At 51.5% G+C, this 20,425-nt stretch overlaps 1 protein-coding gene across 1 annotated transcript in view; it reads left to right on the top strand.

Annotated features, from left to right (window-relative positions):
- ELL (elongation factor for RNA polymerase II) overlaps positions 1–20,425 on the top strand; it is an 81,480-nt gene that overhangs the window by 34,629 nt on the left and 26,426 nt on the right. Inside the window, exon 2 of the mRNA XM_030880089.2 lies at positions 17,466–17,513. Coding sequence (XP_030735949.1) covers positions 17,466–17,513 — 48 coding nt within the window. The remainder of the gene's footprint in view (positions 1–17,465; positions 17,514–20,425) is intronic.

The following is a 20,425-nucleotide window of genomic DNA, read 5'->3' as shown; positions in this document are numbered from 1 at the left end:
TGTGTGTGTGTGTGTGTGTGTGTGTGTGTGTGTGGTCGTGTTGCCCCCAGGCCATGGGCAGAGGACAGATTTGGGCACAGTGAAGTTTGATGCTGAGTTCAGTGCCTGTTGATGAGTTTTAGTGGGCATTTAAAAAGGAAAAACAGGGACTTCCCTGGCAGTCCAGTGGTTAAGACTTCACCTTCCAATGCAGGGGGTGTGCAGGTTCGATCCCTGGCCGGGGAGCTAAGATCCCATATGCCTTGCGGCCAAAAAACCAAAACATACAACATAAAACATAAGCAGTATTGTAACAAACTCAATAAAGGCTTTAGAAGCGGTCCACATCAAAAAAAAATTCTTTTTTAAATATTAAAAAAATAAATAAAAAATAAAAAGGAAAAACGAGCCCACTCAACATTCAGGCTCCTGGCGAGGCACGTCAGAAGCGCAATGGTGCAGAATGCCCCAGGTAGCTTTCTGCCTTTTTGTCTGCATTTCCGGAGTGCTTCCATCAGCCTTGTCAAGGGCTCCCTGAAAGAGAGTAAGATGAGGCCAAGGACACAGCTCCCTGAGGTGGGCTCCTGCTCAGAGGGAGGGGGCCTTAGGTCCCCAGAGCAGAGCAAGGGGCCTGGGCTGCAAACTCCAAGACACGGTGCTGTGGTTCTTTGCGCAAGCTTGCTCTGTTCCCACAGGGCAGCGGTAACACAGACAAGATGAGATCCGAGGTTCGGCCATCTGGGGACAGGGAACTGAGTCCAGCGTGTGGACCTGGCTCCTCCGCAGGCTGTGCTCAGTGCTGCAGGCTGCGTGTGCCGGGGGCGTGCAGCAGGTACTGACGTGGGGCGGCTTCTTAATTTTTCTATTTGAGGAAAGGCAGATGGGAAAGATGAAATAATAACGAGGCAAAGGTGTTGAAAAGAGGGCCTGGCGCAGGCGTGGGTTGCAGAGCTCAGAGAGGTGGCAGGGTTGGTGGCTCATGAGAGCGCACTCCCCTGGAGGCAGGCCTGGGATGTGCTGCGGGCAGCTGTGGATGGAACAGGGCTCAGCGGAATAGGAGCACTTTAATGTGAAGAATTGTTTAGCAAATGTTTGTCTCATCCCATTATGACCGGGTCACGTGCATTTCACAAAGAGTTTGGATAAATTGTGAAATTGGGATACAGTCTAATGGGGCAGTGACCAAGCATGAGCAGTGTGAGGGCCCCAGGACTGGCCTTCCTGTGAGGTTGGGATCAGCTCTGCTGGTGGAGTGGGGCCCCCAGCCCTGCCCTGTGACCTCCAGCAGCCCTGCCCCCCCGTACCTTATTTTCCTCCGTCGTAACAGCAGGAACCCTGATATCTGAGTAGTCGAAGATGGGAGTGAGTTTCCTGATGGATGCCTGCTGTCCTTGATACCACAAGTCATCATGTTCAATTTGGCTGTGATTTCCATGGAGAGCCTGTGCCCAGCAAGTCCGTGCAGCTCCCCTCCAGTCAGGGCTCAGATGCCGCCCACCCACTGACATTTAAGTAGAACGCACACCAGACCCTGCCCTGCGGGTCCTTTTGCCCTTCCTGTGTACCGACGTCCCCTGTGCTCTGACTTGTCCAGTGACCCTCTGTAGAGTCACTGCTTTGGACACCTGGGGCACTCGTGTCGGCTGGCACACGAGGGACACGGGACCCAGCAGGGGAGTGGTCTTGGTTCCACATGGCCTAGGCCCGACTTGTTGGCTTTATGGGTGTGTGAGCAGTGGAGCAGCATGTGCTGCCGCTCAGGGTGAGGCAGGGGTGTCAGGGGCAGGCAGGACACCATCTACCCCACCCCACCCCACGGGTGTTGTGAGGCTGAAACCAGATGATGTCCTCAAACCCTGCACCATCTGGCTGGTCAGCACCCAGGGAGTGTCGGGTCATGATGCAGAGAGCATGCAGACATGGGAGTCTGAAAGAGACCCTGCAGTGGGATCTGGGGTGGGGGTGGTGTTGGACTCAGCAGTTCTCTGGAACTTCTTTTTGTGGAGAGGAGAGGGAAATTGGTAAGAATTTAGAAGATTTTAATAAAATTGAGCCATTTAAAAAAAAAGAAAGGAGCAGGACTTCCCTGGTAGTGCAGTGGTTAAGAATCCACCTGCCAATGCAGGGGACACAGGTTTGATCCCTGATCCAGGAAGATCCCCCATGCTGCGGAGCAACTAAGCCCGTGCCGCACAACTACTGAGCCTGTGCTCTAGAGCCAGCAAGCCACAACTACTGACCTCGCACGCCACAACTACTGAAGCCCACGCGCCTAGAGCCCGTGCTCTGCAGCAAGAGAAGCCACGGCGATGAGAAGTCTGCGCACCACAACGATGAGTAGCCCCCGCTCGCCGCAACCAGAGAAAGCCTGCGCGCAGCAAGGAAGACCCGACACAGCCATAAATAAATAAATTAATTAATTAATTTAAAAAAATAGAATTAAGGACTGCATTTTGAAGGACATTGTTAAGAGAATAAAAAGACAAGCCACAGACTGGGAGAAAAATCTTTGTAAAACTCATCTGCTAAAGCTCTGGTATCTAGGATATAAGAAGAACTCTCAAAACGCAATAATAAGATGACCCAGTTTTAAAAAATGCGTTGGAGATTTGTATAGCTTCACCATAAAGATTCAAGAATGGCAGATTAGTCCATGAGAACATTCCACGTCATTAGGGAAGTGCAAGTTGAAACCACGAGATACCACTTCACACCTACGAGAATGGCTAAAATAGAAAACCTGACAACATTAAATCCTGGCATGGGCAGGGAGCAAGTGGAACTCTCCTTCTTTGCTGATGGGACTGCAGAATGTACAGCCACCCTGGAAGCCAGTGTGGCCATTTCTCATGAAGTTAAACATACACTTACCATTCGGACCCAGCCGTCATGCTTCTGGCTGTTCATTAGGTGAAATGAAAATTCGTGTCTGCACAAAAACCTGCATGTGAATGTGTATAGCAGTTGATTCATTAGTTCCCCAAACTGGAAATGACCCTAACTTAGTCTGCAGGTGGATGAACAGATTGTAGTATAATATGGTGGGTTAATACTAAGCAGTAGAAAGGAATGAACTTCTGGTGACAGCAGCGTGGTTGAATCTCCAGGGCATTATGCTAAGTATTGTGTGGTCAGCCGGATAAGGGCCCCCTTATCTATTGATGTCCAGGTCTTAACCTCTGGAAGCTGTGAGTGTGACCTTATGTGAAAAAAATGACTTTGCAGGTGGGAGTAAGTTAAGGATTCTAAAGCAGACTCACAGATACAGAGAACAAACTAGTGGTTACCAGTGGGGAGAGGGACGCAGGGAGGGACAGTATAGGAGTAGGAGATTTTTTTTAAAAGGGTTATTATGGGATTATTTGAAATCATGTGGGTGAAACTTCTGAAAATTGTAAAGCACTGTAGAATTTAAAGAATTTTTCATTCAATAAAAAAAGTTTTTAAAAGTTTAAAAAAATAGTAAAATATGATAAATGTAAATCTATGTTTAGATCCAAAAAAAAAAGCCAAGAAAAAATTATTTTAAAGAGTTAAGGATTCTGAGATGGGATTATCCTGGGTTTATGGGCCCTAAATGGATCACAAGTGACCTTTTAAGAGAGAGCAGAGAGAGATTTGATGCAGAGGAAGAGAAGGTGATGTGACTACAGAGGCAGAGGTTGGAGTGATGCGGCCATAAGCCATGGAATGCCTGGAGCCTCCAGAAGCTGGAAGAAGCTAGGAAGGATCCTCCCCTAGAACCTTCGGAGGGAAGTCAGCCCTGCCAGTGACGCTTTGATTTCAGCCCAAGGATACTGATTTCTGGCCTCCAGGACTGAGAGAATAAACTTCTGTTGTTATATGCCACCAAGTTAGTGGTGACTTGTTACATAGCCACAGGAAACTAATACAGTATGATTTCATTTATATGACCTTCTAGAAAAGATGCAACCATAGGGACAGAACACAGATTGGAGGTCGCTGGGGATGAGGGGAGAGTTGGAGTACAGGTGGGCATGTGGGAATTGCAGCAGAAAGGAAGGTGGCCCGTCTGGTGCTGACCATGTTTATTTGCTGACCCAAGAAGAGCAAACAGAAATGCATGGGAAGGTGTCAGGGCCAGTTGCAGGTGATTTACATCTGTTTTTCTAATCCTCAGGATGTCTTAAAATTTTTTCCCTAAACTTTCTGTGCACTTCTCTGACTTTAGATAGAAATATTTGCTGTGCTGGCCACCATGTGGGTCCTGATTTACACCTGGCCTATGGCCACTTGGAATCCCTTTTCTTGCCTTTCTTTGCATGTCCCTTCACATAATGATGAATGTTGTGCCGTCCTCCCGGCCAAGGGGAGGAGCTGCTGTGGGCCCCTGTGCTGGCCTGCCATGCCCTTGCTCTGCTGTGACCTCATCAAGTAAGGGTAGAATCTTATCAGTGTGTCCACCCAGGTTTCCCAGCTTGGCCCTGAGCTGGCCACGCCCACAGGACTGATCTGGAGATGCATCCCAGGCCTTTCCACCCGCCTGTGGTTCACACAAATGGCCCCTCTTGGTCCCAGACACTGTCTAAACTCTCTGTGGTCTCAGCATCCCACTCGGAACCTGCCAGGAAGTCGCAGGGAGGATTCCTGAAAGGCGTTTCCCAATCGTCTCTGCTTTACTGGAAATTGGGGGACAGTTGCCAGGAGGTTGGCTGACAGGCCTTTTCTCAGGACCTAACCTCCCCCTTTGCTGGCCACGCACTGCTCAGGAGAGGTTGGATCCCAGCTCTGCAGAATCAGCTCAAGGGCTACGTTTGTGCTTTGTAGAATCAGAAAGACAGACTCTTTAAGGAGGAACAGAAGCCTTCCCTCCCATCACTTTCCACAGGCACCTCTGAGTTATGGGGGCTTCAGGCCACAGGGAGCATGCTGCCTGGGCACAGTTTCCACTGCCCCCTGTGGGCACTTCAGGACCGAGAGGGGCAGTGTTGGGTACTGATGCTCCCCACGTTCAGCCAGTGGTGGGCATCCTGGGACTGTGTCCAGATCTGCCCCGTCCTTGATGGTCCTTCCACCTCCACTGGCTCCAGCCCTTTCCCCCATGTGAAACACCAGCTCTGTGCTCACCAGCCTCACACCCTCCCACACCGTCCATTCAGTGTGCCTTGGGTGGAGGGTCTTGTGCATGTACACTTAAAAAAAAAATTATTGTGCGATAGGGAGGGTGGGAGGGAGGGAGACGCAAGAGGGAAGAGATATAGGAACATATGTATATGTATAACTGATTCACTTTGTTATAAAGCAGAAACTAACACACCATTGTAAAGCAATTATACTCCAATAAAGATGTTAAAAAAATATATATATATATTTATTTATGGCTGCGTTGGGTCTTTGTTGCTGCACACGGGCTTTCTCTAGTTGTGGTGAGCGGGGGCTACTCATTGCTGCGGTGCGCGGGCTTCTCATTGCGATGGCTTCTCTTGTTGCAGAGCATGGGCTCTAGGTGCACAGGCTTCAGTAGTTGTGGCATGCGGGCTCAGTAGTTGTGGCTCACGGGCTTAGTTACTCCGCAGCATGTGCGATCTTCCCGGACCAGGGCTTGAACCCATGTCCCCTGCATTGGCAGGCGGATTCCTAACCACTGTGCCACCAGGGAAGTCCTGCACTTTTAAATTTTTAAAAATTATTTTATACAGCAGGTTCTTATTAGTCATCAGTTTTATACACATTAGTGTATACATGTCAATCCCAATCGCCCAGTTCATCACACACACACACACCCCTGCCGTGGCTTTCCCCCCTTGGTGTCCATACGATTGTTCTCTACATCTGTGTCTCAATTTCTGCCCTGAAAACCGGTTCATCTGTACTATTTTTCTAGGTTCCACATATGTGAGTTAATATATGATATTTGTTTTTCTCTTTCTGACTTACTTCACTCTGTATGACAGTCTCCAGATCCATCCACGTCTCAACAAATGACCCAATTTCGTTCCTTTTATGGCTGAGTAATATTCCATTGTATATATGTACCACATCTTCTTTATCCATTCGTCTGTCGATGGGCATTTAGGTTGCTTCCATGACCTAGCTATTGTAAATAGTGCTGCAGTGAACATCGGGGTGCATGTGTCTTTTTGAATTGTGGTTTTCTCTGGGTATATGCCCAGTAGTAGGATTGCTGGATCATATGGTAATTCTATTTTTAGTTTTTTAAGGAACCTCCATACTGTTCTCCATAGTGGCTGTATCAGTTTACATTCCCACCAACAGTGCAAGAGGGTTCCCTTTTCTCTACACCCTCTCCAGCATTTGTTGTTCGTAGATTTTCTGATGAAGCCCATTCTAACTGGTGTGAGGTGATACCTCGTAGTTTTGATTTGCATTTCTCTAATAATTAGTAATGTTGAGCAGCTTTTCATGTGCTTCTTGGCCATCTGTATGTCTTCTTTGGAGAAATGTCTATTTAGGACTTCTGCCCATTTTTGGATTGAGTTGTTTGTTTTTTTAATATTGAGCTGCATGAGCTGTTTATATATTTTGGAGATTAATCCTTTGTCCGTTGATTCGTTTGCAAATATTTTCTCCCATTCTGAGGGTTGTCTTTTCGTCTTGTTTATGGTTTCCTTTGCTGTGCAAAAGCTTTTAAGTTTCATTAGGTCCCACTTGTTTATTTTTGTTTTTATTTCCATTACTCTAGGAGGTAGATCAAAAAAGATCTTGCTGTGATTTATGTCAAAGAGTGTTCTTCCTATGTTTTCCTCTAAGAGCTTTATAGTTTCTGGCCTTACATTTAGGTCTCTAATCCATTTTGAGTTTATTTTTGTGCATGGTGTTAGGGAGTGTTCTAATTTCATTCTTTTACATGTAGCTGTCCAGTTTTCCCAGCACCACTTGTTGAAGAGACTGTCTTTTCTCCATTGTATATCCCTGCCTCCTTTGTCATAGATTAGTTGACCATAGGTGCGGGGGTTTACCTCTGGGCTTTCTATCTTGTTCCACTTTTTATTTTAAACCTTTTCACATGGGTATGTGCGTGGGTTGTGGGACAGAGATGAGCATAACGAGAGCCCCCTGGCTGTCAGTCTCACCCTCTGAGCTTTTACCCATCTTGTCTCAACTTTTCCCTGTGCCCTCCTCAGTTCCCCATTTTTGGTTTGTTTGGTTTGCTAGAGCATCTTTAAAACGATCCCAGGTATCTTTTCATTTCATCCATGGCTATTTTAATCACTGTGTTGAATGTTAACAGATACAGACTTGTGTTTTTTAGACATCGCCTCCGTGCAGCTCCCTGAGAGCACCCTTGCTGGCTCTCCACAGGCTCTTCACTGAGGCTAGTTCAAGTAGGGTCCACACAGAGCCACACGCGACATTCGTGTTAAGTCTGTGGTAATTTATAGCACTCCATTCTTCCCCTCGAACCATTCATCTGTTGAAGAAACCAGTTCATCGGTCCCAAGGAATTTCCCATGTTCTGCCCTGGCAGTCACTGTCCTCGTTACTTTCCACGTGGCAGCAGCTAGCTCAGGGCTTCTCGGCCTTGGCTTCACTGACATCTGGGGCTGGGTTACTCTGTGGTGGGACCATCCTGTACACCGTAGTCTGTTGGGCAGAGTCTCTGGCCTCCATCCATCAGATGCCAGGAGCAGCCCCCCACAGCCAAGTCACGACATCCTAAAATGTCTCTGCGCGTCGCCAGTGTCCCCTGGGGCAGAGTCACCCAGTGGAGAACTGCAAGTGTAACTCGTTGCCTTACCCACTGCACTTCCTACAAACTGGTTGCTAGACCTGGAGGTGGATTTCGTAAGCCACTTCCTGTTGCTTCACCCTCGTAAGTGTTCTTCTCCATGGGGAGAGAGAAGAGGATCCCGGCCGTAAGCTTCCTTCTCGCCCTCGCCCCATCTTAGGGAAGAGGAGTTTCGGGCCAGGAGTCACACCTTCTCCCACGGGCCTGCCTGTTCCCCTGACCGTCACTGCCCTGTGCCCACCCTATTTTTTCTTACATGCATCAACATCTTTATTAAACAGGTTTCTTCACCCAAGTTGCGCCCCCCGCATTGGGGAGCTGCCTGGGGGCTGAGTGACCTCAGGGCGCGGACGCCCCTGCCCTGCTGTGTTGAGGCCTTCCTACTGCCCACCACTGCCAGGCCTCCCAAGTCAGCCCTGGGCTCTCAGTCAAAGCATGGCACTAGCAGTGACACTTATCCCGAGCAGCTCCTGGTTTCATCCTCCCTGCACTGCTAATGGGGGATGGTGTTCTGCTACTTGGGGTGCTGACAGGGCCGGTGTGGGGGTCGGTGCTTGCTGCTCAGGAGGTGGCACACTGGGCAGCTTGGCCCCGGGGGAGGGCGTGACCTGTGAGCCTGTGATGTGAGCGACACAAGCCCTCAGAGGGTCTGAAGAGACTAAGCGTGTCGTGTGTAATGCTGCCAGCCTGAGACGTAGCCCGTGCATGTACCAAGTGTGACAGGCATGGAGATGGGTGGTGGTGTGCCTGGGGGGTGTGTGTCATGGGAAGTTACATTACCTGGTGGCTTGTTAATCACCGTCTGAGGGCTGACCCAAAAGCTGCTGAGGAGACAGGGAAGTGGGCATTGCCCGGGCTAGTCCGTCAGTCCCTCTTGGTCCCTAAAATGTAGAGGAGGTAACAGGGTGGCAGGTACCCCTAACAAGCGGTGCGTCCCTGATCCTATGAGCTGTCAGCCCCTGCAGGGAACAGCCAGCCAGAACTCAAGGAAAGACCATGTTTGCACGTTCAGCCCATGCACCACCAGGGGCGTCCTAGCTGCTGGGATCCAGGGCAGGCTGGGTGGGTCTGGAGGGTGACGCTGGTCCTGCTATAAAGATACCTCTGCCTGTTTGCTCAGAAGACACTGTTGGTACCACATCTACTTTCTGAAAGGGCCCACGAACCCAGGGGGACCCCTGTCTCGCTCATACCACGGCTGCCCTCAAACCTTGCCTTCTTGGGCTTCCCTGGTGGCACAATGGTTAAGAATCCGCCTACCAATGCAGGGGACACGGGTTCGAGCCCTGGTCCATGAAGATCCCACACGCGGTGGAGCAACTAAGCCCATGTGCCACAACTACTGAGCCTGAGCTCTAAGGCCCGTAAGCCACAACTACTGAGCCCACATGCCACAGCTACTGAAGCCTGCGCGCCTAGAGCCCGTGTTCTGCAACAAGAGAAGCCACGACAATGAGAAGCCCATGCACCACAACGAAGGGTAGCCCCCGCTTACCGCAACTAGAGGAAGCTCGCACGCGGCAACGAAGACCCAACACAGCCAATCAATCAATCAATCAATAAAACAAAAAAACAAAAACCTTGCCTTCTCACCCACGGCTGCTGTCTCTGCCACCCTTGCTGCCTGCAGTCCAGCTCAGCATCTCCGCTTCATCTCCTTATGCCATGTGCACTGTGCCCCTTACTTGTTCCTTCCATGTGCAGTCAAGGCCATGTGGTGTCCTCTCTGTGTCCAGCTGTCCCACTCTGTGAGGCATGGCCTGGGACCCTCGAGGCTCGGGAAGTACCCCTTGAGGGCAAGAACGGGTAAATGGTCCGACCAGGCCAGAGGTGCACGTTCAGCATGTCCAGCGGCAAATATGCGAGTCCACCTGCTCCACGTCCCCAGAGCTGAGGTGCAGGAGGTCCGGGTCAGCTCTGGCACCGGGAGACCACGCCCTCCCAGTTAATCTCCTGCAGTGGGTCAGATGGTGTCAGGACCCTGGGACAGGCTGCTCCCATCTCCTGCTCCTCCTCCTTGCCCCATTTAGTGTTGCACATCCAAATCCCACACTTCATTATTGTTATTTATGCCTTCAACTATCAATTAGCTTTTACAGAAACATAATGAGAAAAAGGTCTTTCATGTTTATAAATGTTCACCATAACCTGACAGTCTTCATCCTCTGTGCAGATGTGCATGTCCATCTGGTGTCACTCTCCCTTCCTCCTAAAGAACTTCCAGAACCTTCCTCGTAATGCAGATCTGCTACAAACAGACTCTCAGCCTCTGTCTGAACAAGTCTTTATGTCACCTTCTCTTTTCACTGTATATGGAATTCTGGGTTGGCAGTGTTCTTTCCTCAGTGTTTTGAAGATGTCCTTCTGTGGTCTCTGAGCTTGTTTCTGACATTTGGCCTCGTGAGCGCGTCTCCGTTTGTGGTGCGTCAGTCAGCCCGCTGCACTTGTTTGCTTATGGTGTGTTGCCACGTGGTTCCTTGTTTTCTGCTGGAGCTTCTTAGGTCAGTGGATTTATAGTATTTGTCACATTTGGGGGTTTGAGGCCATTATTCCTTTGGATATCATGCCCTTGGGATTCCAGTTACATGTATAATGGACTTCTTAGTACTGTCCCACAGTTCACCACGGCTTTTTTTTTTGTAATCTTTTTATTTTCCCATATGCATGCACACACGCATATCTACAGAGTTCTTGTCGGAGTGTGCAAGCGGCGTGGGAAGACAGTTTTCACCTAACATACATTTCTGGGCCATGGCCCCGCACCACCATCTACGCAGCACTCCATGGCAAGGTTCCAGAACGTCCCACGCAGCCTCGCGGCGCTCATTGCCGCGGTGAGACATCTGGACGTCTTCCTCATGTCTGGGCACTACTTCGGCTTTTCCGTGTTCCTACTCACACACACTGGCCTTGGGCGCCCGTGGTAATGCTCCTCCCCTCATGCTTCCCACGCCTGGATTTCCCACCGTCTAGGGCCACGGGCTGGCCTTCCTCACCTCCCACAGTCTTCAGACACGCAGCCGGACTCACCAAGGCTTTGTTCATTTTCCTGTAGATTTTTTTTTGTGTGATTCATTTTGGGTAAATTGACATTACTTTGTCATCAGATTCACTAACCTTTTCTTCCACAGTGTTTAACGTTAATCCCACCCAGTAAGTATTTCATCAAGATACTGCATTTCTCAGCTCAAGAAGTTCCATGTGACTCTCCTCTGGTACTTCATATTCCTCTTCTCACCAGTTCAAGGTTCCCTTTAAGCCCTTGAGCATTTTAAATTTAGAGTAGTTGCTCTAAAGTGAAACCCTTGTCTGATAGTTCCATCTTCTCTGTCCTTTCTGGGTCTGTTTCCATTGACTGATTTTTCTCCTGGGTTAAGGTTCACATTTTTCTGCAGCTTCACATGTCTGGAGAGTTTTGGGTTTTGGATACTGTGTGTTGTAGATTCCATGGGATTGTCTGCTGGATTTTATTGTCTTAAAGCGTGTCAGTTCGGCTGGCTGCTGGCAGGCAGTTTGGTTAGCAGTGGATCAGCTGATCTTGGGGAAGCTTGTTTTTGAAATTTCTTAGTAAGGGGAATAAGAGAACCCCTTAAATGAGGGCTGGTTTAGCTCCACTGCTGAGTGGTGCAGTGAGGACTCCTCTGGGCTGGCTGGCTGTGGCGTGTCCTGGCCCATATTCCTGGGCTTGGGGCCCCAGCCCAGGGAGAGACCCGAAGCCTTCCTGGGCAGCAGCTCAAGGCCCCCTGCAGGTGCCAGGAGCTGTCCCTCTGCACTGTCCCTACCTTCATGGGCCTCTGCCCGCACGTGCAGTTCCTTCGGCCTCCCTGGCCCGTGGTCCAGAGGTTCCTGGAGGCAGTGAGCTGAGCAGTCCAGAGGCTCCCTTGGCCGTTTCCCTTCTTTCACATCTCTGGCCAGTGCTGCCTGCATTCACTTTGAAAGCATTGTTGTGTGTTTTGTCCAGCACCCTAGTTGTCACCAGTGGATGGCTTGTCTGGTCCCAGGTGGTCTGTCTGGCCCTGACATGGGGGCCTGCTTGTGAAGAAACTGAGAAGATTCAACGGGACAGCTATCTGTCCATTCACCCCTCCATCCATCCAGTGAATATTTCCTGGGCTCGGGTGGCCCACCATGGCCTTCCAGTGGTGGAAAGGCCTGCCCCCTCTAAGTGGAGTGCAGGGCATGAGTCACCGGCCTAATCACCAAAATCCCCAGACAGAAGGTTGGAGGTGACTGCAGCAGACGTGGCTGTGTCCTCCTGGGGTCAGCCTGCAAGTCCCTGAAGGGCTCAGAGAACGGGAGGCTGCAAATGTGTGTACCACCCAGCACAGAGAACCTTGGAGGTGGCAGGTGGAGTTGGATCCTGGCCCTGTGTGGGTTTGGGCGAGTCATTTGACCCCCTCTGATGCCTGAGGTTTGTGGTGGAGTTTAGCAATAACAAGCCTAAATTCAGCTCTTAGCCTGCAGCCTGCAGGATGTGTTCCTGGGTGCCATGTGCCCTGGTCCCGTGGTGCCCCCCCTGCTCAGGATGGCTCTGGGTCCCGAGCCTTCACCAGGCTGTTAAGACAAGGGAAGTGCAGGCGGGCTGTTCCTCAGGGATCCTGGATCTTTGGCTTTCAGTGTGGCCTGCCTACAGGAGGTTGGAAGTTGCCGGCCTGGGGCCTTGAGGCTGCTCTGCCCAGGTTTCCCCGGAACCTTCAGGAACAGCCAGCATCAGACCTGCACAGTGTGCAGCGCTGCTGGTAGACCACAGCCACTCCTACTCCCACCAGCCCAGTGGCCACCCACTGGAGTCAGGCACAGGCCTTTGATGGGTGGGGCTTGTGTCCTGAGCGCACCCAGTGGACACCCAGCAACCTCCAAGTAAGGGTCCCCATTGGCGTCCACTGCAGCTTGCTGGTTGGAGCGGGAATTAGCACAGATGGTCCTGTCCTGCCTTGTTTAACAGCAGAGGGTGGAAGTGGGGCCATGGCCCCAGGTGCTGGGAGGCACCTCTGTCATTGTGAGCGACCCATATGGCAGGGTTTCCAGAGGGGCCTGCGGCACTTGGGGTTACCCTCAGACTACCTGCCCCACTTTGAACCTGACTCAGAAGGAAGGGAGAGAGCCGATGAGTTTATCACGTGACCAGCTTCCTTCCGATAGTTTCTTGGAGGTGACAGGGCTGGATGCACTTTGAGTAATTCAAATAAAGTGTATTTGCTTCACAGTAAGCACCTAAAACTTCTGTTTAAGAAGATGTTTTGATCTAAAACAGATCTCCATTTCAAGTAGCCCCTGCGCCACAACAAAACAGTAGTTGCCAAAGGCCACTTTGGTGGATGTTGAAGACGCACAAGTAGTTTTTAAGTACATTTTAGAACGCTTTAGAAAATTCTCTTTTCTTAAACCTTCTTGTAAAAATTTTAATTTTGTTGTGCTTCATTAAAATGTTATTGGGCCTCCAAGCTGGGAGTCTGTGACAGGTGGGATGGTCACATGCCAGTGTGCAGGACACTCCAAAATCAGAGACTCCTGCAGCCCTTGGAGAGGTGCCCTGGCCAGTGCCTGTGTTTCCTCCTGGAAACCGGATGCGGGGGACACAGTGGTGAGCAGGCAGCTTACCTACCGGCACCCCATGTGGAAAGGTCTGCAGAAAGGATCAAGGCCGTTGCCCCCAGGACAGAGGAAAACTGATGGGCGAGAGCCACAGCCAGCTTAGGCAGCTGCATTAACCCAGATCACTGAGGGTGGGCCCTCTGGTGCCAGCAGATGTGCTTTTGACTGCTCTTGGTCGCCAGCTGTTCGGCAGCATGGGCTGAGTGCCATTAGAATACACCTCAGGGGAGGGACTTCGCTGGCGGTCCAACGGTTTGGACTCTGTGCTTTCACTGCTGAGGGCCCGGGGTCAATCCCTGGTCAGGGAACTAAGATCCCACAAGCTGCAAGGTGCAGCCAGTCAGTCAGTCAGTAAACAGACAGCCACGGAGCAACTAAGCCCGTGCGCCACAGCTATTGATCCTGCGCTCTAGAGCCCGTGAGCTACAGCTATTGAGCCCGCGCGCCACACTACTGAAGCCTGCACGCCTGGAGCCCATGCTCTGCAACAAGAGAAGCGACTGCAATGAGAAGCCCGTGCACCGCAACGAAGAGTAGCCCCCGCTTGCCGCAACTAGAGAAAGCCCGCGCACAGCAACAAAGATCCAACGCAGCCAAAAATAAATAAATAAAATAAATAAGTAAATTTATAAAACAAACGAACGTACCTCAGGGGAAGTCCCTGGTGGTCCAGTGATTAGGACTCTCTGCTTTCACTGCCGAGGGTGCGGGTTCCATCTTTGGTCAGGGAACTAAGATCCCATAAGCCGTGGAGCGTGACCCAAAAAAATGGAAAAGAAGAAAAAAAAATACACCTCAGTCATTGACCAAGTGTCATTGACTCCTCTTTTTGTTCCAAAGTCTTCCAAATGGGGGCTCTTGTCCCCTCTGCCGGCACAGGGGCTGGTGGAATTTAGACAGGTCTTGGCTTGGTGTCTTTTTTGCTAATAACGATAGACAGGTGGCCCATCACCTACATGTGTGTGTGTGCGCGCGTGTGCGTATGCATGCACGCGTGCACAGTGGTATGAGTGACTTGCTCTGTTGTCGATGAGAAGGACCTGGCCTGATCCTCCTACTGGAGGGAGGAGACACCACAAGAACCCATGTGGCCCGGACCCTGGTTCTATGATGAAAGTCAGGCGGCATGGGGACACACGCTTGAAGCCAGCCCTCCTGGCGTAGTGGAGGAAGCTTGGGATTTTAGACCTCTTGGCTAACTGCTCTACAGTATAAAGTCTTATTCTCAGTGCCCTTGGGGATTGAATGACTTTGTGAGAAAAGAGTCTCCCAAATAACTTGCTTGACAACTAGGCCAGTTAAATGCTTCACTAGATGGCCCACAGGGAGCGTGTGATCCAGGGGGAGGATGGCCCACCACACCATCGAGTCAGCCAGGCACCAGGGGGGCTGCCCTGATGGAGTCTCTCCTGGGAAGGTGCACCCTTCTTAGTTCCTCTCCTTCGCTACCTAAATCCGGGCTCACATCATTGCTGATGTCATGGCCTCTGTCCCCCAAGCCCCTGGAACACAGAGGCTTTGCTGTGTGTGGATGACAGACACGCATGGTGCTATGGTTAGCCCCGAGCTGAGTCTTGCATGGAGATCTGAACCGAGAGACCTGGGGGCATGAGAACCAAGTCCTGCATGCTCTTTACTACCATGGTGTCCCACGTCTCTGCTCCGGGCTTTGTACTTGCTGTTCCCTGGTCAAGAACACCCTGACTTCCTAGCTTTCATGATCAGGTGATGTCAGTAGAGAGCTCCGTAATGACGACCGACAGGGTGGCTTTACCTTGATGCTGTCTTTGCTGTGTGCTTGTGTGTTCTGCTGTTTCCCTTCCACCCACTTTACATCACTCTTGCACTGAAAATGGTTAACAGATGGGAGTCTCTCCCCATGTTCAGGTGGTGTTCCTCAAAGCCCACACGAGTCTTCAGAGAAAGACCCTCTGTATGCCCTAGGGCAGGTCACAGCATTATGGAGGCATCATTTGTAACCCATAGAACTTCCCCATTTTAGGTGTATAGTCAGTGAGTGTTAATGTTCTACCCAAGAAGTTCCCCCCAGCCCTTCTGCAGCCACTCCCCACTTCCAGGCACTCACTGATCTTTAGTTTTGCCTTTTCTGGAACTTTATATAGATGGATATAGAGTTCTATATAAAGTTCTTTATATAGAACTTTATATAACACCACACAATCATCCATTGTGTGGTGTTATATGTTGGGCTACTCTCACTTAGCTGGTGGCTTTGAGGTTTGTCCACGTTGTGCCCATCAGGAGTTTGTTTCTTTTTATTTCTGGGTAGTATTCTGTTGTTTCTCTGTCCACCAACTGATGGACATTTGGGTTGTTGGCTATTTTTTGAATAGTAAGAGTATTCTGCTATGTATGTTTTTTGTGCAGACATATATTTTCATTTCTCTTGGGTATATCCCTAGGAATGGAATTGCTGGGTCATGTGGTAACTCTGTGTTTAGCCTTTTAAGAAACTGCCAGACTTTTCTACAGCACCTTGTATGTTCCCACCAGTAAAGGACGAGGGTTCTGGGGTGTTGTCTTTTTTCTTTTAGCTAGCCCAGTAGGTGCCTGCGCCGTCTCTTCCTCACTGATGAGTAAGGGCTTCTGCCGTGCTTATTGGCCACCTGCAGGTCTTCTTTTTGATCTCTGTCTTTAACCCATTTCCAAGCAGAGGCCACTTAAATGTTGCATCTGCAGGGGCCCAGCTAGGCGGGGCCCCCACCGGTGCTGCTCCTCTAGTACTCTGAACAGCAGCCCAGGCAGTGGTCTGGTTGTGGTTTGCGGGACGGGTCATCTGGTCCTGAGCCTGCTTTGAAGGGACCTTGGCCCTTGTCTCAGCAGCACAGTGGCCCTTGTGCCTGCAGGGGCTGGAGCAGCACAAGGGGCTGGAGGACCTCCCATATCTGCCAGCCTGGCGGTGAGGAGTGTTGTGCTTTAGAAGTGTGGGGTGGTTTCTGGGGGGTCAGATCCCATGGAGGTAAGTGCTGGAGCTCCGTGTGACCTCTCAGGTCTGCTCCAAATGGCGGAGTCCTTGGAGATCCTTGGCAAAAGGGGAGGCTCCTGGTAAGCAAAGTGGGGTGAGTGTGTGGCCCACAGGGTCCAAGCTGGCTGAGCCCTGTCTCCCTCACATGCCTACAGCCCTTGGCCCACTTGGTGACGGGGTCACGGGCACCAAGATGCCAGTCTGCCCATTGGTTGGTTCTCCCCACGTGTATGTAGCTCCTCTGCCCACCCAGGGCTTGCGGTGGGCCTGACATTCTGAGTGGGGAGCAGACAGGTAGCCACTCCAGACGCTCTGAGAGAGGCGTGGGGGGGCCCAGGTGGGAGAGCCTCCCCTCCCTCTAGGGGGCGCTAGGGTGGAGACCTGACAGGTGGGCTCTGATGGAGGTGGGAGAGCCCAAGACTTCGGCACCCTGTGGAGGAACTGGGGAGGACAGTGGGCACAGAGGCCAATTTGGGCCCTGTGGGTTTGGGGGTAGAGGGAAGGGGTTGTGGTGACAAACCAGCACCACCCTGTCGGGTGATGTCTGCTACACAGAAGGTGGGTGCTGAGAGCCCCAAGATAGATGAGAAAAAGAGGTGCGACCCTCCATCTGGATCCGTGTTCTTTCTGAAATTCCACCAGAAGGCTGATCTCTGAATAGCTAAAGCTTAAATTATTTTGAGTTTTTTGGTGTATTTTTTCTTGTGACATTTGGAAATTCCGCCACTCCAAGTGCAGTGACAAGCTGCTCTGAAGCTGTGACGTGGGAGCTGGGCAGGCGTTGGGCTCTGTCCTGCCAGGGTGTTGGGGGGCAGGGCGTCACCTCATCAGCCTGCCTCCTGGCTGGTGGTGCTCACCCACCCCGATTCCTTTCCAGTGGGGTGTTTCTGAGGCAGGATGACCTGGGCTGTTGTTGGTTTTGGGCGAATGGTGAAAGGGGGCTGCCCATTGCCTGTATCTTCACTCTTGCCTCTCATGTGTACCTTCAGCCCTGGCCCCTGTGCCATCTGAGGAACTCCTATTGATCCTTCAAAACCCTGCTCCAGTAACCTTTCCTGTAATTTTCAACATGTGTGGATTTTATTTCACCCCTCCTGAAAACACTGTCCTTATCTGGCTCCTTGTATGACTGGGAAGTGAGTCTTTGAATTTCCAGATTCTTTATTGACATTTTTCCATCTTGCTTTTTTGCAGGACTCTGTTTCACTGAGACCTTCGATCCGATTTCAAGGAAGTCAGGGGGTGAGTCTTTTTTTGGTCTTAATCATATTTAGAATTGTGGAACTGGTGTGCTCCCTGCCCTGTTAGGGCTTGCTGGGCACAGCAGCCGGCTGGGAGCAGTGTTTTGGCCCCATCCACTTTTGTGCCAGGCTGGGCCCTATGCTGAGTCAAGGTCTGCCTCTGGTTGCCTCCAGGCTGGTCCTGTGGCTGGGGCCACACCAACAGGCCATCTGTGGTCTGAAGGCAGCTCTCCTGTCCAGTGGCTCTTCAGTCTCTCCCACTTCCTTCCTGTAGCCGCCAATCTGACTTGATCTCTGTGCTGATTCAAAACTATGGCCCCAGAGCCCAAGCAAGCCTGGAACTGTGCCCCCCTAGGGTGGGACGCTTGTCTCTGTTGGTGGACCTGGGACCATGGGTGTTTGTCTGGCTTTTGGTACTGGGCAGGGGGGTTATAGAAACTCAACATTCCCATTTTTTCATGAAAGGTATTTGATTCTAAATAACCATCTTACAGAAAAATTGGGGAATGGAAGAAAGGGTGGGTTGTCTATAATCCTTACCCCCCCAGGTCTTAGGACCCCCATATCGTCCACCTACCAAAGGTGCTTTAGAACACTTTAGTTTTTCTTCTAGTCTTCATTGCAAGTCTTTTTTTTTTTTTAAATCTGAAGAGTTGCCATATGTGTCTAAGTCAGTTTCCACCTGACAGCCTGCTGGCTTCTTACAGAACCAGGGGTTCTGTGGGTTTTGCCCCAGGCAGCATGCTCCAGAGAGATGGAGCCTTGAGGAGATATGTGTCTGAATGTGCAGATACATTGATACCAAGAGATTTATTGCAAGACATTGACTCATGTGGTAGTGGGGCTGATGAGTCTGAATTCCATGGGGCAGGTAGGAGCTGGCACTGGGGTTCATAGGTGAGCTTCTTCCTCCTCAGGGAGGCCTTAGTTTCCTTCTTAAGGCCTTCAGCTGATTGGATGAGGCCCACCCAGAGCATGGAGGGTCATCTCCTTAAAGTCCGCTGGTCGTGGGTGTCACTGCATCTACGGAGTACCTCCACGGCACACCCAGATTACCATTCATAGAGTCTTTGGGGGCTGTGGCCTGGCCAGGGGGACACACGAACTGACCATCACCCCAAGACCAGTCAAGGTCGGTGGGGCCCTTAAAGGCCCCAGGGCCCTCCCCCCGACACCCCCACCCCCCCGCCTCCCCGTGCCTCCTCTGGGGCTTCCTCCACACCTTCATTGGCCCCATCAGTCTTCTGCCAGTCACCCTTTTGCAGTCTCCACTTTATCTTCCCTGAGACATTTCCCCAGGGGTTGGAGGTCAATGCTGGGCTTGCTGCCAGACTGGCCCAGTGGCGCCTTCTTGTGGCCCATGATCACTCTGTGCCCTCAGCAGCCGTGGGAAGATGAGGAAGCCAGTGCACGGATTGGTGTTCATTTATCCAGTGAGCGATGCTTTCTAGTCAGCAAGGCACCACGTGGCTGCTCATAGAAGCGCTGTGAGGTTCTCCTGGGTTGTACCCCGTGTCGCCCAAATTCCTGTGCAAAACCTAAGAGCCACATCCATTCAAGTTAGGGGTCCCAACATCTTAGTCTTAGACTTATGCTTTGCCCACATTTCCTTCCTTCTGGGCATTCTCATGTGTAATGGAGTTCCTAGAAGGTTCTGAGGGTGTGGAGGCCCTGCGCTGCAGCTCGGGGCAAGCCAGGCCATGAGTCTCCACTAAGAGGCTATTCCCTGTCTGAGACCATGTGAGGGCTGGAGGGGGCTGTGTGACAAGGTGGGTGCTTTCCCAGCTTGCTGTGAAGGATCAGGTGCTAAGTCTGCCCCTTATGACCTCTGGACCTTGTCCTTCTCCTCCTGGGCATTGATGGAATGTGACCATTCCTCCCTGCCAGGTGTGAGAGGCCTGGCCTGGTGCCAGGCACACGGCGGACTCTGTCCTGACCAGGCCATACCTGCATGGTCACCCAGAGCGGAGGAGGGGAGGAGGCAGGGTGCCTCGCTCTCCGCTCCCACTTCTCCTGGTCGCTCCGTACACTCCACCTGTGAGGTTGGAAATAGAGTAGGAGGCTGGCGGGTGGAGTTGGGCAGGCTCATTCAGCGTTCCTGATGCTTGGGCTGACTCGATGTTCTGGACCCCGCGTAGGCCGACAGGGCCCACTTCCCAGAGACCCATGAAGCTGGCAGACTGAAGATTGAGACCCTATTTGCTCCTTAGCTCAGGGACCTTGGCCAGATCTTCTCCCTCTGTCCCTTGGCCTCCCTGCCCAGGAGATGGGCCACCCACCTCAAGGGTTGTATGCAGGTTAACTTGGCCTTAGGAGAACCAGAGTCCTCCCTGCATTCCAGAACCCGCTCACTCAGTTCCTGGTGCTAATCCCCACCTGATGTGAATGCAGTACAGCTGGCGTAGGGTCTCGGTGTCACTCAGCTCCTGGGTTGGGAGTCACATCCAGTCCAGCCACCTCCCCGCCTGTGCTGTGAGCGCCGCAAGGGCTGGGTGCTGTGCGGCTGGGCCCCGGTGTTGGCTGGTTCCTTGGGGCAACTGTATGGCATTGCCAGGTTCCCCGGAGAGCCTGGCCCCACCTGTAGCACATCCATGATCTAGGGCATCTAGGGCATCGTCTTCAGAGCAAAATGCTCACCTTTGTTTCATTTGCCGTGTACATGTGTGTTCTCTGCCCTCTCACAGACACTGAGCTGGCTGACCTGGGCCCCTCTGCCATCAGGGGTCACTTCTAAGTTGTCAGCCCCTGACAGCTGGTGAAGCGTCAGGCTGCAGAGGGGAAAAGAAAACCCCACTTGGCCGGCTGCAGCCCAGCACTCTTCAGTTGATGAAAAAAGAAAGAAAGGGAAGTAGGGTTGGCATCCAGGGCTGTTGAAGGCATTTGCATGTGCTGCAGCAGGAACCCAAACGGCAG

This window comes from Globicephala melas, chromosome 3 (assembly GCF_963455315.2).
Source record: "Globicephala melas chromosome 3, mGloMel1.2, whole genome shotgun sequence".
Classification (NCBI taxonomy): domain Eukaryota; kingdom Metazoa; phylum Chordata; class Mammalia; order Artiodactyla; family Delphinidae; genus Globicephala; species Globicephala melas.
The sequence above is the reverse complement of the archived record's forward strand: the minus strand, read 5'-3'. Positions and strand labels throughout refer to the sequence as shown.